The 23872-nt window shown below is 41.7% G+C and overlaps 2 protein-coding genes across 3 annotated transcripts; one reads left to right on the top strand and one right to left on the bottom strand.

The window, feature by feature from the left end:
- Positions 1–806: 806 nt before the first annotated feature.
- hunk (hormonally up-regulated Neu-associated kinase) lies at positions 807–11228 on the top strand. The gene is made up of 9 exons (XM_078266610.1): positions 807–1446; positions 4237–4529; positions 5293–5348; positions 5718–5853; positions 5982–6109; positions 7744–7870; positions 8031–8199; positions 8401–8563; positions 10447–11228. Exons 1-9 carry the CDS (start codon positions 1207–1209, stop codon positions 11193–11195), a joined length of 2061 nt encoding a protein of 686 aa, XP_078122736.1. The 5' UTR covers positions 807–1206; the 3' UTR covers positions 11196–11228.
- A 5514-nt stretch (positions 11229–16742) lies between these two features.
- mis18a (MIS18 kinetochore protein A) lies at positions 16743–23004 on the bottom strand. 2 transcript variants are annotated; one of them, XM_078266204.1, is made up of 5 exons: positions 22685–22987; positions 22325–22391; positions 21667–21789; positions 20391–20493; positions 16743–17575 (listed from the first exon to the last, which is right to left on the bottom strand). In XM_078266204.1, exons 1-5 carry the CDS (start codon positions 22914–22916, stop codon positions 17495–17497), a joined length of 606 nt encoding a protein of 201 aa, XP_078122330.1. In that variant the 5' UTR covers positions 22917–22987; the 3' UTR covers positions 16743–17494. The 2 variants fall into 2 exon arrangements, with proteins under 2 accessions (XP_078122330.1, XP_078122329.1); XM_078266203.1 differs by lacking the exon at positions 16743–17575 and adding an exon at positions 18206–18952 and having other exon boundaries at positions 22685–23004.
- Positions 23005–23872: the final 868 nt, after the last annotated feature.

Raw genomic sequence — 23872 nt, 5'->3', positions numbered from 1 at the left:
TCAGATTGACTGAGCTGAAGCCAAATAGCTACAGGAAGAAAAATATGTCTCAAACTGTTGCCCCTCCCTGCAGGTGTTCTCCTCTGAGTGATGAACACCATGTTAATTAGGCCAGTGACACCTCAACGAGCAGGAGGAAGATGCTTCTTTGTCTGCCACTGGTCTACTGGAGTACAACTTTCTATTGTTGGCAGAACTCCAACTCCAAGTTCAGCAACAACCAATAACACAGTGAAAAAATGGCAATAGATGATTGCACCTTACATGAAATTGACCATTTCTCACAGACTCAAACATTTATTTATGATCATGTATTGCCACTAGGCTATATGTAACCAACGCCTCTATGTGTAATTAAGGAATTTTACGGATGCGTGGTGCACAGCACACGTGAACATTTGGTAGCCTACCTTTACGCCCATTCTACCCAAATAAACCTGACAATAAAATCACAACGCAGGCAGACAGACATTTTGTTACAAGAATAAACAAAACATTTAAATATTTGTAGTGACAGTGTTGTTGTCTATCTCTTCCGGCCACACACATATTCTTTGTTCATAGCTGTGTACAATCTGAGCGCACCATACGAAACGGCGGCCAGCGGTACCGGGTGGAGTTGTCCCCCTTGTTCTCACATGTGCTCCGCCCACCTGCGCTGATTGGATTGGAAATTACTCCGGCTACCACCACCGTGTGAGGGCTGTGTGTTTTTCTTTTTTTCACCCTCACACTAAGTAACGCCCACCCATATGACCGGCAAAGTCAGTTGTTCAAACTGAAAAACACGCTGCCTGCATAGACTATTCAGGAGACAGTTTTCATGGAGCAGGGACGCCGAGTAAGAGCCTACCTCTGACTGAGCTACTTTTTTTTTTTATACCCTTACAAGTATTAATACAGGTTGCGTCATTTAATTTTACTTTCCATGATTGAGTTTGACATTTTTTCTGTGTCATGTCAAGCTGATAACACTAATCACGACTCGTCTCGGAATCTGCTGAGTGCGCTCACTGGATGCTTTGGGCGAACAGGTGGCGCAAGCTCCGCTTCCCTTAATTTGTATTAGTGGCAAGACGCAGACGGACCGGAGTTAACGCACTCTGCCGGACGTTAAGCATTTAATACCCGCCTTAAAGGTGGGAAAGGGACGAGCTGCGTAATTTTCTCCCTTGTTAAAAGGGGACATTTGACAAGGCAGCCGTGATGCCAGTTGCCGACATGGTAGTAGACAACAGCCACGGGTTAGGCCTATATGAGGGCAAAACCCCAAATAGTGCCGGGAATGACAGCATCCTCCCGGCCTCTCTATGCAGTCCTGCGGCGGACATCCTCAAGAACTTTTATCACACCAAACGGGTCGGGAACTATCTGATCGGGAGGAAGCTGGGAGAAGGATCGTTCGCCAAAGTTAGAGAAGGTCTCCATGCGTTGACTGGGGAAAAGGTAAGACTGCGGGGAAATGCAACAGGGTTTGTTTTAATTGTGTGTAGGCCTAATCTATTTTCTTGGCTTTATTTTAATGCCTTTTGCGATCCTATAACATGCTATCAGAATTAAAGTGAATTAATGCCTCGTGATTTCTTGCACTTAACTTTTTTTTTCTTTTAGAAAACTATCTGAGTTTGTCTGACTGTAGGCCATAGGCTAAGTTTTAACATTTAAGATCATAAGTGGCATGTAATGGGGATATGGTGAAATGGTTTCGAATTCCATTTCAGTGGACAGTGTCAGCTGTCACTTGCATGCAGGTCAACCGATAAACTGCTCACCTGTTCATATTGACAGTTTAGCCATACTTTATGATTTTGCAACGTGTCTAATTAGTTCTTAGCTTTGTCAGAGAAAGTGATCAGCCCTGTTTGCAATGGGGAGCTTTGTTAATGAGCTCATGCGGCACCACCAGCTGTTGGCGTATGGCTGAGCTGTTGAAGTCAGCCATACGTACAGCAGGGCTTGTTTTCTAGCCAAGCTCCAGTGGCAATATTTACTTTTCGTGTGTGCCAGAGAGACAAAGAGAGCTGCCTGTCCTTCCCCTAACATGCGTTGGATAACTAGTTGTGCGATCTGTGGCTTTTTATGAACCTCTTCTTTGTCTGCTGGTGGTGATCTCACCGCTGTGGGCGCGCGAGCCCGTGATAGGGACAGAGAGGAAAATTGGCCGGCCTATGAGAGAGCAGAGCTGCTACTTGCATATTAAATCATGTTGTTGATAAATGGGCTTCAGTCTCATTATGATTCTGCCAGCGCAGGGCTTTGATATGGGCCACCATTGGCCACTGGTTGCCTTTGTCTCTCTAAGCTGTTTTGAGGGGCAGCCAGAACATTTGCATATAGGAAAAAAAGACCCCCTTGTCCTTATGTGTCCCTACATGTAGACCCATGTCTGTCTGTATATGTGTACAACAGAATATGTGCCAGTGAAATGCATATTTAGCCTATTAATTATTAGCTCATCATGTGCCCCCCCCCCCCCATTCTGTTTCTGTGAGGGGAAAGCGCTCCACTCCTCTTCCCTCGCCCTCTTTGTTAAGGATGATGCAAACGCTGGCAATAGCACAACCAAGCACAGCACATGCTCTCCCTCTCTTTCCTCTCTTTCCTCTCTCTCTCGCTCTCGCTCTCTCTCTCTCATTCAGGGTCCAACAGGCACTGGGGAGGGGGGGGAGGGAAGGGAGTTTATCCAAGGAAAAAGGTGAAGTCAGGGGGAAAGAAAATACAATACAGGAGGACTCCAGAACCTCTTTTTTTTTAGCATCAAAGTCATAGCATAGAAAGTCAGTTAAGGAAGTGTGTGTGTGTGTGTGTGTGTGTGTGTGTGTGTGTGTGTGTGTGTGTGTGTGTGTTTACAGGCAGGGGGTATGAAAGTGAGGAGAGTTGAGAGATGGAGCTGTCATCATCAGGGGGCTGGGGAGGTCATATGCATGTGTTTTTGATGTCTGTAACCCACTTTCCCCTCGATACTACCCCCACCTCCTCTCTTTTCTGTCTGAGGGCCGCCTGATAAACAACTGAATCCCCCAGAAGCCCCCTGGCTGGGCACACCCCTCCCCCTCTATATCCTCAACTCCCCCTCCACATATAGATCAGTCTACTGTAAATACAGTGCCCCACCCCCCCATACATACCCAACACCCCCTTTCTTATACACACACACACACACACACACACACACACACACACACACACACACACACACACACACACACAGGTTTAATTAGCAGCTGTAGAAAGGTTCTCAGAGGTGAATCAATTATCAGAGATAAAAGGACGAAAGTAAAAAAAGACAAGCTGAAGGACAGAAGAAAGGGAACCATTTCATTAATGGATATGGTGATTAGTTTCACCGGTCATGCTTTTCCATGTCTGTGGGCTCTCCTTGAGATGATTTGCTGTGTATAGTAGCCATGCTCTTGAACTCAGTCTAGACGGGATACAAGGTGATACGGGCAAAGGATGAAATAGAGTAGATGGGTACGTTATTGAATGTAATTACCTACAGAGGGAAGTGTTTGTCATAAAGGACATGTTCTGTGGCTTTTATGAGGAGACTGCAGCTTTCTACTCCAATGAGACAACAAGGACAGAGAAACATAGAAAGGCGATGCTAGGATGAGTAATTAAAGAAAAAACTTAACACACCTGCCTGGGAATCTATTCTTCTCAGTCTGTCTGTTGAATCTGCGTCAGAAAATGAGCCCTACTTACTTATCCTTCCCAGGTCTCCTTTCTACATTTGTCGCCGCTCCTCATGTGTGTTTAGTTGCAACTAAACTCTGTGGCAAATAGGGGGTTATCAACTGTCCATTTGGCCCTGGCGCCTTCTCAACAGACAGGGTAATATTTTCTTTTCCCCTAGTTTACGATGGTTCAGTAACTCCTCCAACACACACACACACACACACACACACACACACACACACACACACACACCTCCCCCTCCTGCAGCCTCAGGGCCCTATAGCGCCTGGGTTGCCCCACATTGGGAACAGCTGTGAGGGAAAGGGCAGTGTCGAGTTATGTACCCTGCAGTGGAGACTGAGAAGCTTGTCACCTGTTACACTACAAATCTGTGAAAACCTCTCTCCAAGACACAGTAGTGCACTAGTGCTCTTTTCTCCATGGGTATAATTCACAATATCAAAGGGGACAAGAGCCAAACTTTAGCTGCCAAGTCACTGTCTAAAATGAGTTCCTCACCTCTTATCTTTCTCTCTCCTGTCTCAATTTCTCCAGGTGGCGGTGAAGGTGATAGACAAGCGAAAGGCCAAGAAAGACTCGTATGTGACCAAGAACCTGCGGCGGGAGGGCCACATCCAGCAGATGATCCGCCACCCCAACATCACGCAGCTGTTGGACATCCTGGAGACAGAGAACAGCTACTACCTGGTGATGGAGCTGTGTCCCGGCGGCAACCTCATGAACCGCATCTATGACAAGAAACGCCTGGATGAGCGGGAGACTCAGAAATACATCCGGCAGTTGGTGCTGGCCGTTGAGCACTTGCACAGAGCAGGCGTGGTGCACAGGTAATAAAATACACTTGAAACAATGCAGACAAATGCAGAGAGAGAAAAATAAACACAGAGCCCCATACACATTGCTGTCCAATGTTAGAGCAGAATTTGTATAAATGCCTCTGAAAATATTGACAGTTTACCATCCATAGCTGATAGAGCTTTGTGCCATTTATGGGTTAAAGCTGACTTTAAGATCTCGAAGACATGATCCTCTTTCTAAAAGTCTGAGTTAAGTCCAAATTGTGCACATAAGTGTTAATCCACAAAACCATATTTGCCATGCTTTAAGAGGTTTCTAAGGGAGCTGCTAAGAATTATTATAAAAAATAACTCAACTGGATTTCCATGCACTGTGCACAGATATTAATCAGTCCCGTGCATTTATCCTACAAATACTGCTGTACAGTGTTATGATAAAATATTAGATTTGATTCGATTCAGGGAAAAAAGCAACACATAAACTCCATCTAAATCAAATTTCAGCTATGAACTTCACAAAGCTCTTCCTGGGAATATTCAATTATTTGTCGCTCAGAGCCTGGGAACTACAATTCTATCATGGAGAGATGGCCTATGTAGATAACTGTATAACAGGATTTTTAAGACTAAGGAGGGATCTGGAGGCACACAATAGACCCTGAAAATCAGTCAGCGTGACCCACATTGGGAGGGGCATGTGTGTATGTGTTGCAGGGGGGGGGAGTTACCTCTCTTGCTTGTGCATTGTGTGATGATTGTTCTAATATAAACACTGACACTCTTTGTCTTACAGGGATCTGAAGATAGAAAACCTTCTGTTGGATGAGCAGGACAACATAAAGCTCATAGGTAACTCAAAAGCTCTTACATTTACAGTATCTCGCTCACATCTGTTTCTTTTCCTTGTTCAGTGCAATGCTGCTACTTCTTTTTAATTTCCTGTGAATTAAACATGCAGAAATGCCATTAGTTAATTTAATAAGAAAAGATTTTGTCAGTTGGAGTGGGACATGCAGAGTATCAGAGTGTCCCGCATGTGGTGAAGAGCTAAGAGCAATTAAATGTCCTGTTAAAACCCTTACAAGCTCTCACCTTAGTGCTAATCAGCTTCTGTTTGTGTGTGTAACACTGTGACGGGGCGACTAGTTTAATAAGTGAGCTGAAAAGACCGTAATAAAACCCAGAAACAACACTCACCCCAGTTCTTCTGTCCCTCAGATTTTGGCCTCAGTAACTGCGCAGGCATCTTGGGATACTCAGACCCATTCAGCACCCAGTGTGGAAGTCCAGCCTACGCCGCCCCAGAGCTGCTCTCCAGAAAGAAGTACGGGCCGAAGGTGGATGTCTGGTCCATGTGAGTGCATTACTCCTTTTTTTTTTTCTCAAAATGTAATCAATTGTTGTCAAATATCAACTTAATTAAATACATTTGTTTATTTCACAAGTGCACTCCGAGCTAAAGTGTGTATTTTGATCTTCCAGTGGTGTGAACATGTATGCCATGTTGACTGGGACTCTGCCGTTCACTGTGGAGCCCTTCAGTCTCCGAGCCCTGCACCAGAAGATGGTGGACAAAGAGATGAACCCTCTACCTCCCTCGCTCTCCACAGGTAAACCCTAATGCATGCACTAATGCGCAACTATATGATAAATCATAGATTACAAGGCGTTTCTCTATGGTGAAGAAAATATTCATCTATCAACTTGTAGGCTACCATGCCTCAAGATTAAACTGACATGAGAGAGAGAGAGAGATATATATATATATATATATATATATATATATATATATATATATATATATATATATATATATATATATATATATATATATATATCGTGTAAACAAGATAATTTCAGGTTATGATTGCATGTGAGAGAAAGAATGTTGATGTTCTGGTCTGCCAAGAGATGCAAGAAAGGCCAATAGAAAATTATTAATTATAGGCTGCTCTGATTTGCTGGAATGACTGTCATTAGCCTTCTTTGTTTAGCTTTTTGTCTGGCTATCCAACAGGCTTTAATAAACAAACTCTCTGATACTCTGCTTTTTTTTAATTTTTTTTTTTTATTTCACCCAACTAAAAAAGATTAAATGAGAAGCAAATGGCTAACGAACTTAGGAAATGGCAAAAGTATTATCCAATCAATAAATCAGATGCGTCTTTGTGATTTGAAACTCCTTGATTAAGACTCTTTATTACGGCTCTTTTTAAATCCTCTTAAGAGAAAGGCAGCCTTCAGACACCCTGCTTACCTAAAAGTAAGCAAACAGATCAGTGAGTTCACTGAGAATGTAAACCGTAAATCAGCGCACGCAACAAAGAGAACTCACTGATTCATTGACGAGCATTTCTCAAGAAAGAACTTGGCAGTTTCAGCAGAAATACAATCCTTTTAGTCATCACCATACTTACCTTTGACACGCACAGTATGTGTATGCCCAAATATAACACTAAATATATGAAATCTAAATAGTAATTTTAAGCATTTTTTTAAGTGTTTAAGCAGAGAAAAAGGAAACCCTCAACATTTAAGAAGTACAAATGCATTAAGAAAAAATGTTGGCAGAGTATGAGTAAACATGTGCACTAACCAAATTGCCATTGTTTGTTCAAAATTAGTAACCGGTTTTATCTATGTAATTATGTATTGTTCTCTAACTTTTCCTGTTAAGTCGCTGGGACTGCATGGAAAAAAAGATTGATTGATAATTGACAGTTTATCAGAATTCCTGAAAAGGCGACGCCCTGTTTTGTTTTTTAGACCGGAACACGGGTGAGTTTATTCTTCCCTGGAAGTAGCTACACTTAAACCACAGTTGCTACTCCTGTTACAACAGCGTTACTCTAATACCAGTAAGGGATGGCTTAACCCAGTTATTTAAGTAGTTAAAAGATGGTGTGTCATCTCATGTCTTATCTGTCTTAGGTTATAATGGATTGACAAATGATGAGTAGGATGAAGGCCAAGTTTGTTGTGCACAGTGACAAGAACAAGGGATTGTGAAACTAGTCAAACAATTAAGGGGTGTGCTGGATGGCAGAGAAGTGAGGCAATATTAGTATTCAGTCCCATAGTTTTCAACCAAAAGAGCAGTCACATCTACTGTGAAGAAAAACTTATCTGAAGAAAAATATATAATGTAAAAACATGTTTCAGTATTGGAAAACTTTCCTCTTATGCAGCAAGTAGAACGTCAGTGGCAGCTTATTCATATTTATTTTCCCTATCTCTGTCTTAGCTGCCATCTGTCTTCTGAAGAAGCTTCTTGAGCCAGATCCCAACAAGCGTCCCAATATCCATCAGGTGATGGCTGATTCCTGGCTACAGCTGGCCAACAAGAACACAGGGGCACCTTACCTCAACAGGTAGAGTTTAAAGATTGCATTTTGCAGTAGTATGTCTTATAGTTTAGCCTCTTTTTTTTTTATTTTTTTTTTTTTACAAACATAGAACTTCTTATTGCATTCAATTTAAAGTATCACAAAGCATTAACTTTCTCGCTCTGCATTCCATTTCTGTGTCCAGGATTCACATTGAGGAAATAAACCACACGGTGTTGCTGCATATGACGGAGAAGATGAGCTACAAGCACAGTGAGGTGCTGAGCGCTGTCCTCACCAACCGCGCCTGCCACACTCTTGCGGTCTACTTCCTCCTCAACAAGAAAATGAAGAGACTCTCTAAAGAGTACAGGGTAAGGAAATCCTTGCTAAAACCTGTCCCATGCCATTCTCAATGACAGAGGGCAAAGGAAACACAAGACACACACTCTACCTGAATTAATTTTCGGTGTCTAGAAAGGGTTACAAGAGAGCATGAATTATTAGGGGATAAAACTGTTTACACAACAACAGGTTTGTCAAATGCTAAGGGTTGTTGTAAATGTGTGGTTTAGGAGATGCAGTTTCAAGAAAATAAGAAAGGAGAAAAGCAGAAAAACGAATACTTCCAGACCCAGTGGAGGAAGCACGTGGACAAGCTCACTATACCCCCCAAGCAGACGCCCGTCTACCTGGCGGTTGCCAAGGGGCCCAGCAAGGAGAAGAAACACAGAACAGGTGAGGGATCATATGGTGCAGTGCAAAAACACTTGGTCAGATTTGTAAAAAAAAAAAAATTAAAAAAAAGAGAAGATACCGTATATTTGTTTTAAAAAGTACCACTTTATTTATTCTATCTATCTTATTTACCTTTATTCATACAGGGTAGGTTGACTGAGCATGCATGTTCTTCACACATACGTAGTTACCCCCATCCATCCATCCAGTTTGTCTGTCCATCTGTCCACCCACCCACCCACCCACCCATCTGGGAGGAAACATCCCGGACAAGTTTCCAGTCAATCGTAGGGGCAAACACACAAACACTTTTTTTTAAAAATTTCATTTATACTACAGAAGTAAGTATATTATTTGGAATTAAATTGAATTGAATCTATTAAACACAGCAGCATTTTTCAAATTCTATTTTTAACAAAGAGTGATAGGTGGTCGGAGTCACACTACTTGAAGTAAGACCAGTGGGACCGGCCCGTTCTGGGAACGGCAAGGATTGCGGGTGGATTACGTGTATAGAGCAACGGCTTATAGAGGGTTTTCACGACGCGTCATCAGACCAGAAGTCGCACTGAAGTAAATCCCGAACGGCATCAAGGAAAATGGTTAATTATTGCCGTGTTTTAGGTTGTACTAATAGGTCAGACCGAGACAAACATTTGGAATATTATCGACTTCCAAAAGTTATTAAAAACCAGGAAGAGGAATGCCAGAAGTTATCAGAGGAAAGGAGGCACTTGTGGTTCGCAAAGCTCAACCAGGATCTACGCGGGAAAAATCTGTCTTGTTCGGTCTTTTGAAATGAAAAAAAACAACTATTGAGAGTCACTTGACTACACCTTGAGTATCGCAATGATATCGTACAGTTAAGGTTAGGTTGATGAAAGACGTTATTGCATTACTTACTTTGGCCTTCACAACACAACGGTCATTAATGACTTGGTACTGCGTCTCCCTCACCCATCCACACACCATCTGGTTATAAGCCTCCAAACATTTGTAGGATTTAAGGTCTTCCGCTGTGTATGGGCTCGGCGAGAAAACCAGGTAGTTGACTATAAATCGGGATATGCAACTGAAGGAAGAATCACCGGGTCGCCATGGATCCAAGAAGAGGGAGCCAACTTGTAGGGATCTGCACCGCCAGTAAACTGTAATTTCTCAAAATATCGCGCCATTTTTGGGGTCCAAGTCCTTCCATGCCTTTGCATCTTGGATGCGTTTTGATGAGCTTTTCTGTTGTTTAGACATAAAGTATTAAAGTATCCAAAGTGCACAATACTCCATTCAGTTGTTTACACCGAGTGCCTCCAATATGGCCGCGCATCCAGGTTACCGCCCAGAACGTGACATCGGTGAAAACCCTCTATACATTGTCCCATACTAGCAGCCTAAAATCTCGTATTTTAGCTGCTTATATATTTAATTTAATTTAAAATATATTTAATTGTTTTAAACTGCTCTTTAATGTTTTATGTAAAGCACTTTGAATTGCCCTGTTGCTGAAATGTGCTATACAAATATTGCCTTGACTTGAAGAAGAGCTTACATTGAGGTGGCTAGGAGCCAGGGGCAAAGCTGGGGCTTAAGCTCCTTTCCCTCACCTCATTTGCCTGTAAGTGGTATAGAGAAAGCCCTAGGCTGATCCAGATCCTGCATGTCAGGACGGGCTGGTCTTAACACAGAATGTTCCTGTACCGTTTACACCTGCTTGTTACATGCTTTCAGATAATGATTTTGACTGTGAGCGGTATGTCTTCACTGACATGACCTATGACCTAGAATCTAGACACGCAAGGCACTCACCCAAACATAATTCAGTTGTGCCTGCAGGCGCAAAAACCAGTATTTCAGAAATGTAACAATGCTTCTCATTTCTTCCTCAGGTTTATTGCGTGCCATAACTGGTGGCCATCGCAATTCACCTCTGGCACCACCGGGCACCGTTGCCTCTTCCTCCATGGAATATCTAGAGATCCAACCTCTCTTTTCCAACACCCCTCAGCAACGGAGGCGCTTGGCCACCCTTCCACAAGTCAATACGAGCCCAGAACACAACATACCTGCCCCACCAGCTCCATCACCGATCGGCATGCATTCCTTCGGCTCCCTCTCCAAAGCTGAGCAAATTGAAGACACCCCCGCCTCACCCTGGTACAAGCTGACCAACGGGACTCTGTCCCCGCCGCGCCACGTCTCTGCCTTCCAACCCGACTCCTCTTACTTGAAGAAGGCTACAATCCCCAGTCCTCCCGTCCTCATTGTCAACCCGCAGCCCAAGAAGAGCATCTCGTCAGATTGGGGCGGTTCTTCTGACACCAGCGGCAGCCCTCCCAGCACTGTAGGAAGCCCCCCGGGGAGCTCGGCTTTCAGCCCTCCAAAGTCCGCCTTCAGTCCCCTCAACCCCACCTCAGCATTCAGTCCTCCTTCCAACAGCAGCAGTAGCGATCCCGACAGCCCGACGCACCGCAGCAAGTTCCCTTCGATGGGAATTGGACAGATCCTAAAGAAGAAGGTCCAGCTGCAGCCATTCTCTTTCCGGCCAGAACAGGTCGTTGAGGAAGTGGTGTCCCCGCCTCCCTACCCCATGCAGACTCTCCTCTGTGCTTCAGGTGCACTCAAGACCCTTTGCTGAGGGATACACGACACAAGAAAATGAAAGACTGAACACAAGAAAATGAAAGACTGAACTCAAGGCCCCTCTCAACATTTTGTTTAAGTTGGAGAGGTCTTCCAGAGCGGCCTTTTGAACTGTGAACTGTCCCTTTATTGCGACTGAGCCACTTTTCAAGACAGACTTGGTAATTTAAAAAAGAAAAAAACTGAGAAAACAAAAGGAGGTTTGAGTGAGAGTATAAAATATTGTATCTCTCGTTACCGCTCTCATTATGTAATAAGAAGTGGTGACGCTAAGAAGATGAGATTTGAAACGGATCCCTGAGCAATGACTAAACCTCGCTGTGGCCTAGATCCAGAGTGGACATCCACATGGTACATCATGTATTACACACACACACACACACACACACACACACACACACACACACACTGTATTATAGACTGAGTTAAGAGGTACTCTCTTATGTAGTATTGCTGTAACTGGTTACTAATTGAGCCGCAGACTGATTCACACCAGCTAACAGACCCCAACTCTTACCCTAACCCTGATTACGTGTATAAATGTTTTGTCTCTGTGAAAACACTCTCTACGATAGCCTACCCACTGACTTCCAGCCAGCTGGCACTGTATCCTCAATGCTGCCTGGATGAAGAAGCTCACTGCACTATTCTTAAAAACCAAAACCTGATGTAACAACCGTGTTTACCATCCTTTACCTCACTGTATTATTCATACATTAATGTATAACGGCAGTCGATTGTGAGATGCTTGTGTGGATTTTGCCACCGCGTTGCAGTGTCTTGAGCGTTGTCCACAGTGCCATAAGAATCAACACACTGAAATAGAAGTAGGTACCAAGAGATGAGTCATACTTTTTATGGCATTCTCATAAACTATAACTCAACACTAATAATAATTCACAGCTCTAACTTTTTATATACAAGTGTTACATCAACTCTACGACCCATAAGAAAATGTCAAAGTCTTAGTTTTGACTTTCTCACAGCCTGTTCATAGTCAGTTTTGAAAAAAACAAAATAAAATAGATTGAGCATCAAAACGTATCGATCTCACCAAAGGCTGAGGTATGAAGGTGGAAGGATCACGTACATCCATGAAAATAATTCACTTCCTTTTGTCTTAATGCTGTAGTTTGTGCAATAGTCTTAAGTGTTAACTGCAATGACGAGTATTTGCCAAGAGCTCTCTGAGAGTGATGTGAAAATTGTGCTTGTAAATAACAGTACGACTCCTGTGTTCCTGTCACTTATTCTGTATGAAGGGATTGTAAAATGTTTTTCGACAAGACATTTTCACGTCTTAGTTGCTTCATAAAACTATTTGACAAAAAGGCTTCCACAGGCACATGAGGCTTCTCATATTAAGATACCGTAAAATCTCTTCCTGTCCAAATGAAATGGTTGCATGCAATGTTTCACGAGTCGTACTGTACTGTCACCATTTTAAATTGTGTCTCTGTCTGTACCTTTTTTTTTGGTTGACACTGAGATTGATACAGACTCGAGGGGGGTGGTCTTTTGTAAGATTTTGTAATGGATGGTTTTCTTTGAGTGTCAAGAGATTTCTATGCTGTATAAAGTATTTTAAAAATTTATACTGAATCCATTATGTGTCTGTCTGGTCTTTAAAATGCATCTACCTACTGTCTGGCTTCATTTTCATTTACTCTGCCTGCACACATTCACAGCTTCTTATCATTTGCTGAAAAAATATAGAATTAATACACTTGAATAACTATAACTAAGCAAGTAATTCCACAGAATCCAACATTCTTGTTAATTTATGTGTAGTTTACAGAGCCTGAGGCTATAATTTATTCCTAAAGCTCTCAGCTCCGGGAGCACTTCAGGAAATTTGGCCTCTGCTGCGGAAGACTCCGTTACTTTACAACCTCAATGTACCACTTGTCTCACCCTCACATAACATACACATTTCCCACAGGACACCTGTGGTGGGTAAAAAAAAAAAAAAAACACACCCTTGGAACAGCTGAAGGATCCTTAGGACTGACACACACACACACACACACACACTGTAGTAGACACTAATCTACTCAGCTGTGGCCCCCATCATAAACCTCTTTGGGTGACACTGGCCTGACGAGACAAAGAAGGGAGATCACCAGAGCTCTGAGACAAACACACACATGCACAGGATAACAAAAACAGGGCTGTCAGATTAAACCGGCGTAGCTAAGCTGATCAAAGCCAAGGGGCAAGAGTGGCTCCTGTTGTTGGGAGCCTTTTGTTTATCAAAAACAGGCGGACAGTTGTTCAAAATCCATAGGCTGTCCGGAGAGACGAACCATAAATACTATGGCTTAACCACAGCGCTGAGCGTAAGGATAGCGTGTTTTTTTAGTTTTTTTTTTATCATAATCATATTAGGGGAATTTTAATCATAACTACTCGGTGTCCAAAACAATAGAAAGGAGTTAGTATGTCAGATTTCTCCAGGATTGATTTCAGAAATATTTGGGATGCTAGATGAAAATGCACGATGGATGACTTTCTGTGCCTAAATAAAATATGTATCGTCTTTTGTCTTCATCAAGCCATACATCTTGACAAACTTTAATTTAAATTGAGACTAAAACAAGACAGCAGACATATGCCACATCCTGGAGTCATTTTTGTTTAATTTAATGTTTAATTTAATGTTCTTCAGACAGACCTTTGTTTTAATATTCAAATCACTTATAATGAGAGGCCAAACTGACCACTTACTGTACAGCAGGACTTTTTTTCTCTGTCAATCTGTTCAGGCTTAGATCCTGATGACACTAATACTGTTTTCAGCACCCTTCTCGTCACACACACACACACCAGGGTGTCACTGGGACGAGCCTTTGTGTCTGAGAAAAACAGACGATTAACCTGCTACACAGTGACCAACACACACACACACACACACACACACACACACACGAGTTCTGCCTTCCTCAGCAGCTCTCACACATGCAGAAAATGAGGAGGAGAGAGTGAGAGACTTCCTAGCAGACACCGGCATACTCAAAGATGTGTGTGGAAATAAACAAGCAGATGTTTCTAATGAAGGAGGCTTTGAGCACTAAGAGAGGATTTGGGTTATTCCGTTAGACGAGTCTCTCACTGGCCAGCTATCCCGTTTCGATCACAGACACAGATGAAGATGATTAATGAAACGAGAAGGCTGTGCCTTATCAGAGATTTTACGCTTTCGCCCTAGGAGGTGCTGTTAGTAAAAAAGAACTGGGCTACGTTTCCCAAATGCTTTTGACACCAAGATCATTTTACATCCGCTGATTCCGCAGATTAATTTGGTAAATTTAACCTCCCAGATTTACTAATTGACCTGTCGTCTAGTCTGTCCGACACAAAGACAAAGATGAGACCAGACTGTCTTAATGACTTTTGATCTAAAAAGAAGATTTTGGTGAAGCATTATGTCAAGCAACCTCACCATGTGAGGAAAAGTAGTGGCGATCAACCAAGTGTCAAAAGTTCAGTTTGGTTCTCTACGTAAATGTTCTTTGAAAGTTTTTTTTATGTCATATTTTCAAAACAGAAATAAGGAGGATTAAACATATACTTATTAAATATAAGTACATGTTTAAATATAAGTATAATGTGGATAGCATTTACATAAAGGCACCATGTAAATAATACATAAAAAACATCACTGTATGAGACTGTGATGAAACACAATGGAGCTGGGGTTTGGGAAATCAAGAGTTAAACCAGGAATTGGTCATAAACGAGCAATGAGCAACTGGTGGGGTGTGGTTCTTTTGTCAGGGGAAATCCAAATAATATGACGCTAGGGCAGAAAAAGAAACATGTACTAGTTAATCAAATTATGGTTGTTTTTCCATTTTCTAATTGACAAAACCCCAGACATCTCAGGATGTACCTAGTGCCAGAATTATTGCCCACTTTATTACTGCACCAAAAATGGCACTGCATTTAGGTCTGTTAAACCCCTTACAGAAACATTTTCCCTCTCACAAAATAATCCTTTTCATTTTGTGGAAACGAAAACAAACATATTTTGTAAGTTGGCACACAGGTGGCACTCCTTGAGATATTTTGTCTCTCAAAAACAAGATCAGAAATTCAATCAAAGAGCAGAGCTCAGCCAATAGGATCTCAGTGTCTGTGGCAACAGCAGCATCAGTTCAAGCAGCCATTGGTCTCATGTTTCACACAGGGAAGGCTGTAATTGGCTGATAGTGTGCTGAGGCTTCATTGCCTCCATGGCAACATTGCTTCCTTATTGCTTGGGGAAGGTGAAAAGGAGGGAAAGAGGGGAGGCGACTTTCACTCAGACACAACCTCTGCATTATTCATCCTTTGTCCCGGAGTGCTTGTAGAATGTGTGTAGATGTACTGACTGATGCATGTTTCTAAGTTAGTCTTGGTTTGGGCGGTAATGATTGGTTGAGACTTAAGGGGTGAATGGGGTGAATCCGATGCAATAATTGCACTCAGCAGTGCAATGCATCCAGCAACACGATGTCTATATATAAAACAGCTAAATTAGTTCAAAGGCCATTCGGTGAGCCATTCACAGTGACGCTAACTCCAAACACAACTACTAGCCTTTAAGCTCTAATGCTCTGAATGGAACAACAAACAAACGGGAAAATATTCTCCAAAATGGGTCTGTTACAGGGTGTAACAGCACACATCTGGACAGTTGACTGGCTGGCCGGCTTGCATCATCCACTCTCTATGCAGGATGCATGAAGGCACCTCATTTTTAAGCGAGGACTCTATAAAGACAACACCACCACCCACCACCAGAAACAACAAAAACCATGCCGGCTTGTTTGTTGTTGTTTTGACTTTTTTCCCCAGCAGTTGAGGGAGGGGGAAGGAGAAAGATGGGCAAGGGTGGGGTTAGCAGAGAGAAAAACATCACACAGAGATTAGGGTGTATGTGTGTGTGTGTGTGTGGGGGGGGGGGTTCCCACTCAGGACTCCTCCCCCGTGTATGTGTCTGAGCATGAGCGGGGGATAACGTCTGTTGACAGGCGTGTAGGCCAGCGAGCTGGCTGGCTGTTCCTACGGCAGTGAACGCGATGACGAGATGGCAACAGGCATTCAGCATAGCACGTGCTCTCAGTTGCCATCGCAACCTGCCCTTGGATACAGCATGCTGGTTGGCCGTTTCTAACTGTTGTTGTTCTGTGAGACTGATGAAACCTTGTGGGTGAGAGAGGGCAAGCGGTACAGCATAGCCGCTTTCCCGCCTTAGTAGAAAGTGTTGCTAGGCACAGTAGAGGTCAGTTGGTAAACACTCAGCCTTTAAATACAATCTCCACCCTGCCTAACAGTAAAGACCTTAAACATGCTGTTTAACTCTTAAATCCAATAAACACTTCTAATTAGACAAAGCAGGATGAGCCACTGAGCCCCAACAATCTGCACAAAGTCAAAGAAAAAACATTTAAAAAGATTATCCTGGTAATTTAAAGTTTTCTTATTTGGTTTGCTCCTGTATATAAAACAGACATAATAAATATTGTAAATTGTAATAAAATATTAATATTAAAATGCATTTTTTTAAATGTCTTTATTACACAAACATACTTAAGACAATAGAAGCTTGTACAACTATGAACAAACAAACCAATAATGAGTCAATGTAATAACAAATTAAGAGATGCAAATTGCTGCCCATTTAAGAAAATTCAGGCAATATTTGAGAGAAAAAAAAGACAGAAAAGTCTTTAGATGATTCCTAACTAAAAGAATAGCCAATACTGTGCCCGAGTGTCTTTTTCAATCCAAATTCATCAAATCTTCACTTCTGGGCACAACAAGGTGATAAAAAAAGCATATATACATCAATCCTTCAGGGCTCCATGCTTGAGGAAGAGAACAAAGAAAAAAAAAAAAAGTGTGTGTGGAATCGTGTGGCCAGATCAATGCTGCATTTTGCTGAGTTTGCAGCCTGCCTGATGAAATCCTGCACAAATAAACATTCTGCTCACAGCGTACATTCACTCTGCACTGAGACCCACAGAGAAGATGGTGCCATGAGCCACAGGAGCCAAGCTGACAACATGATTGATTACATGTGCAGGCAGTCTTTGTTCCACCATCGGTAATCAGGACAAAGCAGAGTGGAAGCCGTGTGTGTGTGTGCGCGCGCACACACAAGGTGAGGCTCGGACAAAATGTGTGGCTGAGGGAATGTGGTTGAGATGAAACTTAGAGGAGGAAACATTACTGTAAAAGGTACGGGCGAGAAGTCACGTTCAACACCTGGACAAAGCACCCACCCAGACAAGGGGACGTTCTTCATCGTCATGGCACATCGCATTCCTCCTGAAGGCCAGCATCCATCTCTTCCAGCCTATGTGCCATGGACATGACCAGCATTTTCATCTGGGAAGGATGGGGTCAGACAGGAGAGAAGGGGAAGGTTTATAAAAACAGAACAGCAGAAGGGCAGAACAGCAGAAAAATGAGTAAAGAGTAAGGAGTAAGGACAGGTGGGAAATAAAGGGAGCAGCAGGAAGCAGCGAGGAAGAAAGACGGGTGGAGTAAAGATAATAGGAAAAGGGGGAGAATAGCGAGGGAGAATGACGAAACCCAGAAGGGAAGTGGTCAGGGATAGATGGGTATAAAGGGGGGGGAGAGAAAAAAGGGAGTGGGAGGGGAGACAGGCCAGTGAGTGTACAAGATGAAAAACCCAAACAAGTGTCTACGAGTCAGACCGACATGATACATTAATTATGGCGGCTTCAACAGATACAGTATAGCTGAGGACAAAGAGTGCTGGGTATCGTTGGACATTGTAATACTAGTGACGATACCTGCTGGAACTACTACCAAGGGCTTTTTCACACCTGAAAGTCCGAACCAAGGTTCACGTTTCTGTTACATTGATCCGGTAGGTCTCGGTTTCACACGGCAATTACGCAAGCACACAAAAGAACTATATCCTCGTAACCCTCTCGTATCCTCTTTTTTCTAACTGACCTCTGCTCTCCCCATGCTACCGCAGATATCATTTTGCTTTGTTGTTTTTCTTTTTCCCCCAGTTCTGACTGTTACCAATCCTGTTTCAGCAGTTGAGAAGCAAGACATGGAAACTTCACTTAGGTCTCGAGGAACTGCAGTGTTTATTATCAATTACTTATTTTATCGTTTTTAGAAGAAAAAGAAGAAATAAATTAGTCGGCTGTAAAACTTTCTAATCAACAGCTTTCAATTCAATTTTATTTATAGTATCAAATCATAACAAGAGTTATCTCGAGACACTTTACAGATAGAGTAGGTCTAGACCACACTCTATAATTTACAAGGACCCAACAATTCCAGTATTTCCCCCAAGAGCAAGCATTAGCAGTGGCTAATGCGACAGTGGCGAGGAAAAACTCCCTTTTAGGAAGAAACCTCTGCCAGACCCAGGCTCTTGGTAGACGGTGTCTGATGGTGCCGGTTGGGGATGTGGTGAACAGTGGCAATAATAGTCACAATAAAGATAATGGAACAGTGACTATAAATGGTAGTCCAAGTAGTTCATGTCATAGCAGGGCGTTACAGGATGTAGCGTGGCACAGCAGAGCATGGGTGGACGTAGCAGGACGCAGCCGGACACTGCAGGGCATCGCAGAGCGTAGGACCACAGTGACAGCTGCAACCAAGATCGTGGTGCCACCCTAATCCAAGGGAATATTCTGGGCGAGAAAAGAAACATAAGGACTCCGGGGAGTAAACTCCCCAGATTTTTAAGTGGTACGCCAAAAGTATCGATACCTACATGAGTTGTGGATGGACAAGCCGTTAGAAACCACATAAATCGGAAGTCTAGAAAACTGACTGCTGGCAAAACAGCTTAGGGCCCGAACTCAAACAATGGTGACTGAAAGAAATTATAGTAGAAATTGTCAGTGAAAAAGCCATAAAGGTTTATGTTGACAAACGTGATAAAAACGGATTTTAATTCTTGACCTAGTCAAAGGCCTTTATAATCTTCTTAGAATGTGCCAATGACTAACAATTAATGATGGCTATAAAGCCAGCTAAAATTAATACAATCAGCGCGTAACCATAGTCAGATTAGTCTTCAGCCTATCCACACAGAGACTAAACACAGTCGATGACGAAGTGGATTGAAGTGGTAAGAGAATATGAGGTAAGCCTGTTCATTTCATTTTACGGCGCACTCCTTTGTTTGAGTGACACATGGTGTATGTAGGAATAAAAAGTCACATCTAATGTTCTATTGCTGACATGCAATGGTTTTTTCCCCCTTGTTTATAACCAGTAGTGTTACATAGATTACATTTCATAACAGAATGGTCAATGGTCACCTGCAGGAAATTCACTGCCAAATAAAACAAAATGCCATGCATACAGCTATAGTGACAAAGACACTTCATGGGCAAAACATGTTTTTCCTCTAACAAAGATTCCTCAACATGCTCCCCATCACATCTATTGTCCTTGGTGCAAGAGTGTGGGAGGGCTGCCATGTGCTCCGGCACACTAGCACCACCTACTGGCCAATCTGTGGTTGTGTGGATATGTTTTAAACAAAGGATGATTTATAAGAATTTTGCAAACCACAACACTATTCCAGTGAAAAATTTAAGTACCCTCTACATTTTTATAATAACAACAACAACACTGATGTGTCAAACATTTTTTTTCAAAGGGTTTAAAAGTTCAAACTTACAGAAAATTATAAAAACAGAAATGGATGCTATGATTGATGCATACTGAAAATATACTATTTTAATCCGATCTAAAACGGTATGAGAAAGAAGTCACTTTGCCGGGGATGACATGGTGAGATGAGGTAATGTCTGATATAAACGTCTGCCCGTCACAGGAGTGAGGGCTTCCCAGTACTAAGCTGATGTCATCATTAGTACAACCTGTGCATTGATAATAATGAGAGAGCTGCTCTAAAGCAATGTGAGAGCACTGTCAGAAACACAATGCAACACAGACAACAGTGACTCGTAACTGGCAATGTGCAGGACAGATCTGTAGTTTTTCCTTCAGCCATTTTTACACAACAATACAATTTTAAAAGGACTAAACTTAACATGTGTTTGGAGAGATACATACAGTACATATTGCAATGAGGTTTTAGGGCAGACTTTCTGCTCAGCGGATGAAACATTTTTCTCACACTGATACAATATCTGAGAAAACAGACAAAGAAAAAGCAGCAGCAGTAATTTACCTCCGTCAGCTGTTGTTCAACAATGCCTCTGTACTCCAGTGTGACTGGCTGCTCTTTGGGGCCCTCTGCTGCCAGCATCTGGCTTGCAGAGCCAAGCACATAGCTGAAAAAGATTCACAGTGTAATAGTAGAGTGCTAAATGCAGCTGCAGCGGGGGATGCATGCCATTAACTGCTTTACAACTAGTGAAATTCCATACAATACCGGCTTTTTATTTCTACATTATTCTACTTGAATATGAGAATATGCTGACGTCATTAAAGCGTAACTCTCGCCAAAATGCAACCTGGGGTCTTTTTGTGAATGTACCAGAGTCAAACTTTCGTTTAAAAAGCATATTTAGGATGGAATCGCCACTTTTAAGATTTACCGTATTTCCGTTTTTCGGTCAAATGGCCTTTTGAATGGGAGTGCTAGGGGCACTTCTATGATAGTATCAAAATAGCTATTTTTAAAAGACTAAGAAGACTCGACACAACATGAAACCTTGCTCTAAGTATCACCAGGGGCTCTACACCTTAACGAAAGCATTGACAACATTGTTTGTGTACCCAGAGTTTACTAAAAAGAACTGTTTTGAGCAACTCACTGTAGCTGTTGTTCTTCCGGTCGCCGTCTATCGAGCCAGTCAAAAATAGTTGAGGGAGGAGAGTAAAGATGGAAAGCTCCTAAAGCTTAGTTCCATATAAATGCACGGATAATTCGTTGTTTTGTCGTTAGTGAAACACAATATTGACCTTGTAGTTGAAAAAGGAGCCTCATATAAAGAACGACATTTCCTCCTATGGAGTCCGTTCATTCGCATTCGGAGATCGACTCTTTTTGACTGAGAAAATGGCGGCTAGCGTAAACAACAACTGCTAACGAAAATACGGTAAATCTTAAAAGTGGCGATTCCGTCCTAAATATGCTTTTAAATGAAAGTCTGACTCGGGTACATTCACAAAAAGACCCTAGGTTGCATTTTGGCGAGAGTTCCGCTTTAAGATTAAATTCGTTAATACCGGTTTATAAATAAGGGTCCATGTTTAAGTTTTAAGACAAAACAGATGCTTATACTCACGTTTTTATATACAGTAAATAAGGCAACAATTTCTGTTCAATTTTCTTCTCACATAATGTAATCTTGTGAAATAACTTCACAGGTGTACAACATTCTTCACAGTCAACAGTCCTGTTTTGATCATTTCACTCTCTTCAAAAAATGATCTAAATCCCATATTTAAACTGATGTATGCGTCTTTAAACATTCGTGCAATCCCAGCCCTAAACATACCTGTCAATGTCTGCTACATTGAGACAGAATGCAAATCTCTTGTGGTCCAGGTTCTTAGGCGTGGATGCGTAAACCATACCAAGCACAGAGCTGCAGCCTCGACAGAATAGATCCACGATCAGACTGCGAAGGGAAAATTACAGAAGAAAAAAAAAGAGAACAGTTTGGCCCAGATCAGATTTAAGTAAATACATTTATTAAAGTGTTGTACTTCAATACAATTTAGAAGTACTTTTATTTTATATTCCACTACAGTTATCTGACAGCTATAGTCACTAGTTACTTTGCAGATTAAGATTTAACATACAACATTTTACAAAATATGATGCATTCTTATAGATTGAACAACCCAACAAAACATAACGCATTTCAAATTACATCCCTCTATACAGTCTGGTATAAAATAAAGATTAATCATCAGTTATAATAATCCATTGATATAATATATACTAGTATAGCTCTGACAGGGGCAATCCTGAGGCCTAACGAGCATTTTGCTGATGTTATTTCTGAACCTTTACTCAGGTAAACATTTGAATGCATAACTTTTTTTAATGTAATAGAGTATTTTTTTTTATTGTAGTATTGGTATTTTCACTTAAGTAAAAGGATTTGAATACTTAGCTTGCGAATTCACTAATGGTAAGAACCTTCTTACCAGAGAGATCGTTTGCTTGCTTCATGCAGGCGAGAGTCCTCTCCAACCACGACGTTGTCAGTGACCCCTACAACCAAAACATCACAAACGTGTCAGCAGCGTAGTGCAGCCTTCATATTATTGAGGTAACGTTAACGTCTATATTTGTAAGTTCCCAACCTCTACAACTGCCTATGAAAGCACCATTTTCATACAATTTAAAACTGCAATAACAAGCTTACGTTAGCTAACTTCCAGTTATAAAAAGTGGAAAGATATTGGTAGGGGGGTCCACCCAACTGATTTAACTGTAACGTTATATGCAAAATCATTCAGTTTTACCACTAAAAGAAGATAAGCAAGCAAGCTAAACCTCCTTACGCTTCAGTCGTATTTGGTTTTGGCAGTCTTCACTTCCATCCCAGGACATTGAATCCCCAACGGGCAGCTTGCACTTCCCGCAGATGAAGACTACAGGTCCGTCGTCACCGTCCTCGTCCTCCTCTGCTTGGCCAAACAACTTTTCTTCGACGGCGGTGGAGTCTATACTGGACTCAAACGTAGTATTTATACTTTTCTGTCGGCCTTGTAACGACTTTTGTCTCGCCGCCATTTCCACCAAGCTGTTTCGAACTACGCGGGTGGTTGACAGTGAAGAGGAGAACCCTGAAGTATCCAAACGACGCAAGATTGTTATTTGTGTGTACTTCCGCTTTCGTCTGTTAGAGAAGAGCCTAGAAAACTAACAACCGTGACACTTGTTTTTCTTTTTTGTCTTAATGTAATGTAATACTTCATTTAAAAAATGGGAGTGAATGAGCGTTTATGTGTCTACATGTAATCAAATATTTTATTTATACTCGGAAAATGTCAATGTTTTTTTTTATGAGCTGGTGGCTTTCATAGAGATATTTTTCAAATATGGTCCAGCCAATCCCATCTTTTTGTGACCATCTCTAATCATACAGTGTTGTTTTTAGACGCATCTCCAGGACCTTATATGAACAATTAGAAACATTAGACTACATGATTACATATATAACAAACATGATAAAAGAAAGTTATTGATGTTGATTCGTTTTACCCAACTGACCTGGGTAAGTCAACTGATTTATTTAATTTAAATTTGTAGGCTACATCTTTTTGGTATTGCTGTTAATGGTTGTGGTTATTCTGTTCCCTTACATTTTCTCCTTCTTTCTTTCTACTTCTTTTTCGTAATAGACCTGTGAGCCATAACTTATGTGGGATATATTGAATTGATTTTATATTTACCCATATTTTAAGTGCTGTAATGTATATTGATCTTGGTCAAGAAGCAGATGTTTTTTTTTCTCTTTCTCTGCTTTGCCAATAAAATGAAAATCATTATCACCAACAAAAAAACCCAATGATTATTCATTCATTCCATTCATTTAGTTCTAATTCCACGTTTTTTCATTAGTGTTTGTAAGTGTGACAATTCCTACTCTTAGCTTTTCCAGTTTAGTGTGAACAGGTTATATCAGAGGAACCGACGTGAACTGTCTTGACCTGATGTTTATCTTTGGGAGCCAAAAAGGAAACATG

This window comes from Sander vitreus, chromosome 13 (assembly GCF_031162955.1).
Source record: "Sander vitreus isolate 19-12246 chromosome 13, sanVit1, whole genome shotgun sequence".
NCBI lineage: Eukaryota > Metazoa > Chordata > Actinopteri > Perciformes > Percidae > Sander > Sander vitreus.
The sequence above is the reverse complement of the archived record's forward strand: the minus strand, read 5'-3'. Positions and strand labels throughout refer to the sequence as shown.

Bases quoted from the DNA above. Each gene is read 5' to 3' on its own strand.
- hunk (XM_078266610.1), top strand. From the start codon at position 1,207: ATGCCAGTTGCCGACATGGTAGTAGACAACAGCCACGGGTTAGGCCTA. The intron at 5,854-5,981 runs GTGAGTGCATTA...TTGATCTTCCAG, and splicing joins AAGGTGGATGTCTGGTCCAT to TGGTGTGAACATGTATGCCA. The intron at 7,871-8,030 runs GTAGAGTTTAAA...TTCTGTGTCCAG, and splicing joins GGGGCACCTTACCTCAACAG to GATTCACATTGAGGAAATAA.
- mis18a (XM_078266203.1), bottom strand. From the start codon at position 22,916: ATGGCGGCGAGACAAAAGTCGTTACAAGGCCGACAGAAAAGTATAAAT. The intron at 22,392-22,684 runs GTAAGGAGGTTT...TTTTGGTTGTAG, and splicing joins AAACCAAATACGACTGAAGC to GGGTCACTGACAACGTCGTG. The intron at 20,494-21,666 runs GTATGTTTAGGG...AATCTTTTTCAG, and splicing joins AATGTAGCAGACATTGACAG to CTATGTGCTTGGCTCTGCAA.